Here is a 10,421-nt window from a genome sequence, read left to right as displayed (position 1 = left end):
AAAAGAGGCCGAATAGGGTGACTCACGGCTAGGTCACGGCCAAACCCAGCCGTGGAGAGAAGACCCATTAGAAACCCCCCCCCCCCCCCCCCCCCCCCAAAAAAAAAAACAAAAAAAAAGAAAAAATTGAACAGGCCACAAACACCCGAACACCCGTGGCAGCCCGTCGGTGAGGGGGAGAGGGAAGAGGAAAGAGAGAAAAGAGAAAAAGTGGAAGAGGAAACAGTGGGTCTGAAGACGAAATCTCGCCGGCAGTGATGGAAGATGAAGAAGAAAGGCAGAAACTTGCGTGGGAAGAAGAAGAAATCCCGTGTTTTCATCCTATTCCATAAACCGTGCTTCCGTTACATGTCAAATATATATTGGGTACTGTAAAAGTGGTCTTTTACGCACTGACCGTATAGTAGGAGCTCTCAAGTGCAAACGAAGTAAATCATGAAGTGATTTTGCATTTTTCCCCAAAAAAAAAAAAAAAAAAAAACAAACAAACAAACAAACAAACAAAAGCTATTAGATAACATTGATCATGATGTCACTATTTTTCTGTACAACCTACTTTACTTTTCCATTTTCTCTCACTCACAAGTGGTTCGTCCTTTTCAACTTATTAAATTCTGGCTCTTGGACTAAATTACCAAAGCCTGGTGGAGCCGTGAAGGAGGGGCCAGCTTGCTCTATCTTGACACCAAGAAAATATTTTCTAGGTAAACCCTGATGGAGTTTTGTGGGGTATCAGCAATGGAATTGTTCACAGGATCCTGTGCTAATAAGGGAGAGAGGTGGTAGGAGGGGGCCTATCAGTACTTTACCATATCACCATCCATTATATTAATCACTAAAGTTTGGGACATGTACAATTATTAGCTTATATGTATAAGAGTGCCCACCAATTTTTTTTTATTGTGTTTTTTGTCAATTTGTGAAACAATTGGCATTGACTTTTAATAATAGCATGTTGATTATACCTGCTCCTTTTGATTTAGGGTCCATTTAAAATTGTGGTTTTAATAAGTGGGATTTTAAAAATTGTGTTTTTGAAATCGCTACTTTTTAAAATTTCAAAAGAATTTGGTAAAACATGTTAAAAAGTATTTTTTTTATTATCAAATATTTGTTGTGTAATTCGCACATTTTCAAATACGTACCCCTAATTAACCTACTTATAGAAATCACATTTTTTTTCCTATTTTAAATTAAGTGTTTTTTGAATCGCAATATCAAACGCCTTACGTTTTGAAATATCTTTTAAAAACTCAGATTATTCTAGCGAAATCGCAATCCCAAACACACCGATAGTTCATTATGATGTTTAGAACCTCTTCCCTTATTTTTAATACTACGAGTGGTTCTTGTTATTTTGCAATTTTTGTTGATGATTTGTCTCGTTAGATCAGAGTTTTTATAACGCTTTAAAGTTAATTAACTGTAGTAGTTTTTTTTTTTTTTTTTGGTAATTATCTGTGGTAGTTTTTTTCTAATGATTATCTGTGGTAGTTAATGTAGAGTGTTTATGTCTTCTTACTTTTCTCTACTTTTAACCTTATTTTTAGTAGAGAATTTCAAATTGAATATTTCCACCGAGTGGAATATTGAGGTTGCCGACAAATTAATCTCCATTGTATGCATGCCAACGACTCTGATGACTGACCCACCGGCCGACAACGTACTTTGATTGAATATTTGATTTGAAATATTTCCACCGAGTGGAATATTGAGGTTGCCGACAAATTAATCTCCGTTGTATGCATGCCAACGACTCTGATGACTGACCCACCGGCCGACAACGTACTTTGATTGAATATTTGCATTTATGACTTGTCTTCTTAAAAAACTGTACATTTTGAAAAACCATTGTTAAGGTTAAAAGTTTGAGCACAGGAACAAAAACTCCATGCATGCTTGTCTTCATGTATGTTTTGTTACATTAATTACCTTCCTAGCTAGGAAATTAACTTGTTGATTAATCTCATATTTGTCCAAACTTTTCTTCTTTTCGAGGAAGCATATCAATTTTTATTTTTTATTTTTTTAAATAAATGAACTCTCCATATTAGAAAGGAAGTCCTATTGATTGGTGCTAAGTCCTATAGAACTCTCCATCTTGCTCTCTCTTAGATTTCAAATTCAAAACAAATATCAAAGATGGGAAAGAGTTATTTAAGGACTTAGCACTACTCAAGCATTCAAACCTCTCAAAATTTCCTTATGAAATTTATTAGCCAAAAGTTTAACTCCACATATGTGCATGCTCAAAAGTTTGATTTTCGAAAAAGTAATCCAACCACCCTAGCAAAACCACATGCTTAGCCAACCAACCTAAAACCCAGCCTTCTCGGTTGTAGGAATTCCTATAGCCCAGTTAGCTAGCCTCTAAAAAAATTGGGAACCCCTTGACCAGATCTTAGAGCCAATCTTTTTCCCAAGGTTATAGATCCATTTTGCCGACTTTCCTTGCCTACATTGTTCTATTGGCTAGATGTTGTTCACCTTAGAGACCTTATGCGGTTATGAGTACAACCGGGGTGGAAAACACTTAATCCTCTCGATTTTTAAGGGTTGTCAAGGGCATACTGGGCATCGTGCGAAATGCGATGCTCTTCTAGCCATTGGATCCTACCTCCGGCTAAGCTGTTTTTAGGGCCAGTCTCTTAAATAGAAAAGATAACCCTTTCTATGAACGCATGTGCTGACGTCTCTAGACTTCCTAACATGCAAACCTTTTTTTATTTTTATTTTTATTTTCTTTTTAAAAAAAAGAAACTAAAACAAAAACAAAAAATCTTCCCTAGTGATATTCTACCATGGAACATTCATCAAAGTTTTGATTTTAAAAACTTACCTAAAATCTCTCCTAAACCATGTACCACATTGATTATCACAAATTGAGTTTTCAAAATAACTTAAAATCCTTCGTACTCACATGCCACAATGATTAACAAGATTTGAGTTTCAAATTTCTTAAAACTACTCCAAAAATTGCATAACTTGGAGACTTCACCCAAAAACCCTAATTTTCCCAGAAGTCTAGAACCTTCAATCCATTCAGCAATCCCTTGCTTTCTCTCAAAATTCCTTTCACCAAAACTCCAAGGCACACGTGAGAGAGGAATGAAGGAAATCTAAGTTCTCATCCAATTAAGTTTCAAAAACCGATTCTCTTTGCAAGTAAATGTCACCATGCTCTTTAAAATTTTGTTGTTCCAAATTGATCATGTTTTATTCATAACTTTTTCAAGCATTTTATCTAATGAGAATTTGATATTCTAATTGGATGAAATGAAAATGGTTATGGTAAAAGAAGAGAGAATGAATTGTGAAAATGGTTATTGATCTCACAAGACTACCAAATAATATAAAAATGAGAGTTTTCTCTCAAATTAATTTATTAAAATGACATTTGTCTTTAAAACACATAATTTTCACCTACTATACATGTGAGAATCGCATATTCTAAGACAGATATCAGTTTAATAGACCAAATTGAAACAAAATTTCTAGAATCCAGTTTACAGGTAATTAGAATTTGGACAATCTATTTACATGTTGACTTGACGTGTTTCATTTTATTCAAAGCTTAAGTTTATAGGAAGAGGTGGATTTAACATTTTTATCAATACTTTAACAATTTCTCTCACGCTCAAACTCCATTTTTAACCTATGAAGCCTATAATGTAAAATATATAACTGATCTATAACACTAAAAATACATAAATTTAATAATATAATAAATACTTTTTAACATATTATACAACCCATAGCAGAAAGATACCTTACACACACACACACATATATATATATATATACTCACACAAAGTTACAAACAACATTTTCAGTTTCAAATGAAGAGCTAGCTAGCACGCCGGCACTCACGTGGGCGACCCTGAGGAAATCGCTTAAAATCAGTGCAATAGTTGTAAATCATGAAGTACTTTTGCACCCATCTGAGTCGTCTTCGCCCATTTGCATCGAGCCCTTGAGTTTGCCAACCACCAGGAGTGGCGGAGCTCGTTGACGTTGAACCACAAGAAGATGAGCCTCTAGACCACACGCAGGCATTAGCATTAAAGTTGCGGTAGTAGGCAGTGAAAGGAGCCTTGGACCAATCCGTTTTCACAAGCCCACCTCTTGTTGCCCATTGGTCTGCATTCCAGAGGCTCGAGTAAAGCTTCATGGGCTGGCTCTTGGGGAAGGGAACCCCAATGGACTCTTCGTTGTGGAATACTCTTATGGGGGTGTTATCCACCAAGAAACTGCAGAGAGAGAGAGAGAGAAATACCAAAAAATGTTACTTAAATTAATGGTGTACTAGAATATTCAAAATATTGGTTAAGAATCTTAGGGCTGGGTGACGTCAAACCCTTTAATTATAACTTGCTAATTTTATGTTAGGTTTGTGACGGGTCTGCTGATTAAAAGTGTCAACTATAAATGTCACATGACAAGTTTAAATTATGTACTATATAAATAAATGCTAACCTGACTTATTTAATTAAATAAACAAGTTCCAAATTCACTAATTTTATGTGGAATTCAGGTCGAGTTCACGGGTCAAGGTCAAAATTTGCAAGATGCATGGATTACATGATGTGAGAAGTAAATATCTTACATAATTAGCTGTGGATTCCATACAAAGGAATAGGTGTGGAAATCTTTTGTTGGGTCAAACCAGAGGTAGAATTGTTGCTCTCTCTCCCCTTTTCCTTGTGTATAGACGTTTGTGTGGACGATATAAGGCTGTCCACTCAAGTTCCCCAAGAACTCAAAATCAATCTCGTCATGATTAGTCCCCTCTGAGGATAGCTGCAGAAATTAAAGAACAAACTTGGAGCTAGCAAATTTTCTCTTGTTTCTCAATATATGTCAAAAATGGAGATAAGAGATTTACATAGTAAGCCGTGACGGTGCCAGCAGAGTTACCAGAGACGAGCTTCAGCTGCATGTCGATCCTTCCAAACAGATATTCTCTTTTGGATTGGAAACCAGAGCCAGATATTTGGTCAAGTGAAAGTGTGAGAAGCTTCCCATTATCTAGAATCTTCCCACGATGATCCCCCCACAAGATGTCACAATCTCCATCAAAAGTGCCAGCAGAAGAAACCACAAAGGAGCTCACAAAGAGTGAAACCAAGAGCAACTCTGAAATCCTATGACAAATGTATGCTGCCATCTCTAGAGATCGAGAGAATTAATTGGAATATGGTGAGATTGTGTATTTGTGTTGGGAGGAGGAATTTATAGGTAATGGAGAGAGAAAGAGAGGGGTGTGGTGAAGGGTGTAGGATGCTTGAAGAAGTAGTGTACATTTATCAATAAATATACAGAGGGAATGGAGCTGACAATTGGGTGTCTTTAGCTAATTAGAAAGCTGTGAATGAGTTTGGAGTATACAGGGATAGAACATTTAAAACGTCCGTAAAATTGCAGTTTTGACTTTAAAATCATGTGTTTTTAAAATTAATAAATATACAAAGGGAATGGAGCTGGCAGTTGAGTGTTTTTAGCTAATAAGAAAGTTGTGAATGAGTTTGTAGTATACGGTGCAGTTTTATCTTTAAAATCATGTATTTTTTATAAAAAAAAATGTATCTCATTGCGGATTGAGATTTCTTAAAATTTCTTTTAAATTTGAGATTCTCAAATTAATAAATCTCAGCTGTTTATCTCATCTAAGCGTCTAAGATAAGCCATATTTTTTCATTAAATACTAAAACATAACTTATTTTAGTAGTTTTAAATTAATGAATTTAAGAATCTCAAATTTAGAGAATCTCAATCCTCTCATTCCTTGTGATTTGAAATTCTGAGGGCCCACTGGCAGATTTGGCTTTGCCTTGGCAAACAGCCGAGGAAGGCTCAGAGCAATGTGCCTGAATATGATATAACCTTCCAATTTTGAAGCTTCGTGCGTGATTATATGTGATGAGATATAGAGAGGATAAATTATTTGACATCATGCAAGAGGACACGTGCAGGACCCTAAAGTAATGTGGCTGAAGAGGTTGTATGGAAATAAGAGTTGGAGCTGGCTAGCTATCACAGAAACGCGTGTATGTTGCATGGCCACATGACCTGGCGCCATCTTCTACGCTACCTTTAATTGCTGTGTGATTATTTTAAAGTATATATATATATATATATATATATATATATATTGTAGCTGGTCTTTGGAGCTAGGGGAGTTAATTTGTATTTGTGTGTCAAGTTTAGGTCATATTAAGATATATATATAAGATTATAAGTGCGTTTGGAATTACAGTTTCGCAAAAACAATTTGCGTTTTTAAAATATCGCAAAATATAAGGTGTTTGACATTGCGATTAAAAAAGTACTTAGTCTAAAATAAAATAAAAATAAAAAATTGCTTAATTGAAAAAAAAAAAAAAAAAAAACGCGAATTTAAACTAAAATCACTATTTCGCATAATAAATATTTGATGAAAAAACATTGTTGAACATGTTTTACCAAACGCCTTTGAGATTTCAAAAACGCAATTTTTAAAATCTCACTTATTGAAACTGCAATTCGAAACGAACCCTATATAGGTCAACTTTAAGTTGATCGATTTAATTAAACGGGATTAAATCTCTCAACTCTAATGCTCTAATTTTATATTGGGTTAGCATGTCATGTCAAAAATTATCTATCATTATATCATATGTTAGGTTTGAGTCATGTCAAAATATAGATATAAGATCATATAGGTCAATCCTAACCGAACCTATTTAATTAAACGGGTCATACTCCTCAACCCTAACCTTTTAATTTCGTGTTGAGTTTGTGTCGGGTTTCGTATATAAAAAATTGTTGGTGTAAGAAATTTCATTTAAAGTATGTCCCTTATGTCACATATATTATTGTAATTATATATATATATATATATATATATATATATATGAAATTTCATTTAAAGTATGTCCCTTATGTCACATATATTATTGTAATTATATATATATATATATATATATATATATATATATATAATTACGGTGTTCAGTAATTTATTCCAATTAAAGCTTATTGTGTGAAATCAAATATTCAGAACTAAATTGTTGATTTAATTCTTTGGGAACAAGTATTTGATTTCAATCAAATATTCTGAATTAAATTGTTGATTTAATTCTTGTGGAACAAGTATTTGATTTCATTACTGATTTTATTTTGTGGAATCAATTAGCTGTATTTATTTAATTTTTATTCCTTGATGGGAGGAATAATTAAGATAACAGCTCTAATTGATGGTCCCTGACCTACCTATAAATAAAGCATGTGTATTGCATCAATTGGCATTCACTGGTAGGCATAGGTCAGAAGAACCTCTCACTAATTTTTTTTTTTTTTATCCGGATGGGCCAATTTAAATGGATTGGGCTTTTGGGTCAGCCCACTTAATGACCCAAGACACTGACCCGGTTCCTATATGGGTTTGAAAACCCTACCCGGCATCCTTAAGTCCCAACCCGGGAACCCTAGCCCTTGCGCCGCCGCCGCCGCTTCACCTTCACTATGTGCCGCCACCGCCCCTTTAGCCTTCCTCATGTGTCGGCCACGCAGGGCCGCCGCTCAATGGCCAAACGGCCACGGTGATCGGCAAGGGGGCGGCGTTCCGTCCAGCACCATCGCCAAAAACAACGCTGCCGTCCCACACGTGCATCCGAACTGTGATGGGCTGCCGAGTTCATGCAGCAGTCAATCAGGACCGCTGCACAGCAGCCCCAGATGACACTGACCGGCGGGGATCAGTGGCCCCGTCCAAACCCACAGGCAGCCCGTGCAGGGCTGCCGTTGCTTTGAGTCACAGGCGGCCCGATGCGGGCTGCCGCTCACTTTATGCGGCCAACGCCGCTGCAGGTGGGTAAAAAACGGTCCTTTATGCGGCTAACGCCGCTGCAGTGGGGAGCTGGCGAGCTCCGGTTCCGCTAGGCGGTGGGCAGCCTTTCTGGCTAGCTTGTCTCTCGGTTCCCAAGTTGTTTTGTTCCAAGATTCACAGGAACAAGGAGGGCAATTTGGTCATGAAAGAAACAAATCAGTAAGTGGTCATGGCTTATTGGCTTTCATTCATTTTCGACAGAAACAAAACAAAACAATATAAATCCGTGGGTTTCATGCTTTATGCTCCTCACCATATATTTTGTTTCAATAATCAATGAACAAAATAAAATATTGTTGAAACAAAATTAAAATTTTATAGCAGGCATATCTCAAAAATTAAACTGAGCAAATATAGCATAGAGGAGGCTCTGATACCACATGTAAGAAATAAAATATATATTAAATGCTAATTAACAATAAAACTAGCAGCGGAAATAATTTAATATATATGTACCTCCGGCCATTGCTTTGCTCAAGTAGCTTGAAGAACAACTTCACAGCAACCAAACTGGAAAAAAAAAAAAAAAAAAAAAAAAAAAAAAAAAAAAAAAAAATTATTGAGAGGTTCTTCTGACCTATGCCTACCAGTGAGTGCCAATTGATGGAATACACATGCCTTATTTATAGGTAGGTCAGGGACCCTCAATTAGAGCTGTTACCTTAATTATTCCTCCCATCAAGGAATAAAAATTAAATAAATACAGCTAATTGATTACACAAAATAAAATCAGTAATGAAATCAAATACTTGTTCCACAAGAATTAAATCAACAATTTCATTCAGAATATTTTATTGAAATCAAATACTTGTTCCCCAAGAATTAAATCAGCAATTTAATTCTGAATATTTGATTTCACACAATAAGCTTTAATTGAAATAAATTACTGAACACCATATATATATATATATATATATATATATATATATATATATATATTTTATAATTACAATAATATATGTGACATAAGGGACATACTTTAAATGGAATTTCTTACATTCTCCTACTTGGCTCTTATGACTCATAAATTCCTTATGGTGTTCAGTTCTATGATATGACCAATACTTTATTTATTTCAACCATTCATGGAATCTTCCCACTCATTCAAGGAATACTACACACGAATCATGGCGGTAAAGCTTTTATATGATAAGCCGTCCCTTTCATGTATCACGATGTGTAATACCTTCCTAAATGAGTACTTTATGAATAATATACTTTATAAATGAACTTCCTATAAGTCATTCGGGTCCAATTTTAATTTTATCCCCACGGATAAGAATAATATATGTGTGCACAAAAATCTTTATAACATAACATTTATGTCTATAGACCAATTAAAGAGAAACTAAGCACAAATGAATTAATGAATCTCATATATTTCACATGGCTTTATACTTTCTTTACCGGTAAACCTTTAGTCATGGGATCCGCAATCATTAATTCAATACATATATGCTTAATAAACACTTATTGTCACTTAATGTTCTCTTTCATAGTGATACTTTATGTCGATATACATACTTCTGCTTCTACTCAGTTTATTCTTAGAAAAGATAACTGTAGTAGAATTAACTCAGAAGATCTTTATGGGTCTAACTATAAAATCGACAATCTTGAAACCTTTAAAAAATGTCTCAACCATAATGCCTGTGTAATTAATTCACAACATGTAATGGCTTTTGCTTTCATGGTAGATGTAGCAACTGTAGTCTGCTTACTGCATCTTCAGTACATATATACTGAAGTTGATTCTCTACTATCTACACATTTAGCAAAAATCAAACCTGAATAAACACCACCAAATGGTAAGTGTATCTTTAGGTTAAACTGTAGTTCTTGATTCATTGCATATTCCATAATACTATATTGACCCAATAGTCCAACTGCTATTTCAATGTCAGGTCTAATGTAGACCTGTGCATACATATGAAATATTTTTCATCTGCCTTACATTTTGGGACATTATCCCCTTTAATAATAGGTGCTACTGAAGATTCATAGTTCTTCATTCTGAATCTCTCCCAAAACTTTAGTGAGAGGAACTTTATGTAGCAAACCTAAATTAATGCTTGCAAGCAAAATATTATCTATATACAGGACTAAAAGAAATGTAACTTTACTCCCACTGACCTTAAGGTATATTCAATGATTAACAAGGTTCTCAATAAACCCATGTGAGGTAATAACCTTGTAAAAATTTTGTATACCATGGATGAGAGACATATCTTAGTCCATTAATAGATTTCCTTAATTTGCAAGCTTTCTGACTGTTATTAATAAAACCCTTAAGTTGTCTTATGTACACCTCCTCCTTAAGATCCTCACTCAGGAAAATTGTTTTTCATATCCTTTTGATATAGCTCTAAACCAAAATGAGCTACTTATACTATGATAATCAATGCCTTCCTTTTGAGTAAGATCATTGGCTACAAATCTAGCTTTATATCGTTCAACATTACCCGGAAGCATCCTTTTAGGTTTTGTAAACCCATTTGCAGCCTATGGCTACAACTTCCTTTGGTAAGTCAACAAGACTGCAGACTTGAATTTT

The 10,421-nt window shown here is 35.0% G+C and overlaps 1 protein-coding gene across 1 annotated transcript; it reads right to left on the bottom strand.

The window, feature by feature from the left end:
• Nucleotides 1-3,704: 3,704 nt before the first annotated feature.
• Nucleotides 3,705-5,399, bottom strand: LOC148588080 (xyloglucan endotransglucosylase protein 1-like). Its single transcript, XM_088518375.1, has 3 exons — nt 4,886-5,399; nt 4,607-4,800; nt 3,705-4,250 (listed from the first exon to the last, which is right to left on the bottom strand). Exons 1-3 carry the CDS (start codon nt 5,165-5,167, stop codon nt 3,848-3,850), a joined length of 879 nt encoding a protein of 292 aa, XP_088374501.1. The 5' UTR covers nt 5,168-5,399; the 3' UTR covers nt 3,705-3,847.
• Nucleotides 5,400-10,421: the final 5,022 nt, after the last annotated feature.

The sequence above is a fragment of the Corylus avellana genome, chromosome 1 (genome assembly GCF_965113065.1).
Source record: "Corylus avellana chromosome 1, dhCorAvel1.hap1.2, whole genome shotgun sequence".
Lineage (NCBI taxonomy): Eukaryota > Viridiplantae > Streptophyta > Magnoliopsida > Fagales > Betulaceae > Corylus > Corylus avellana.
Note: the sequence above shows the minus strand (reverse complement) of the source record. Positions and strands in the feature narration are given on the sequence as shown.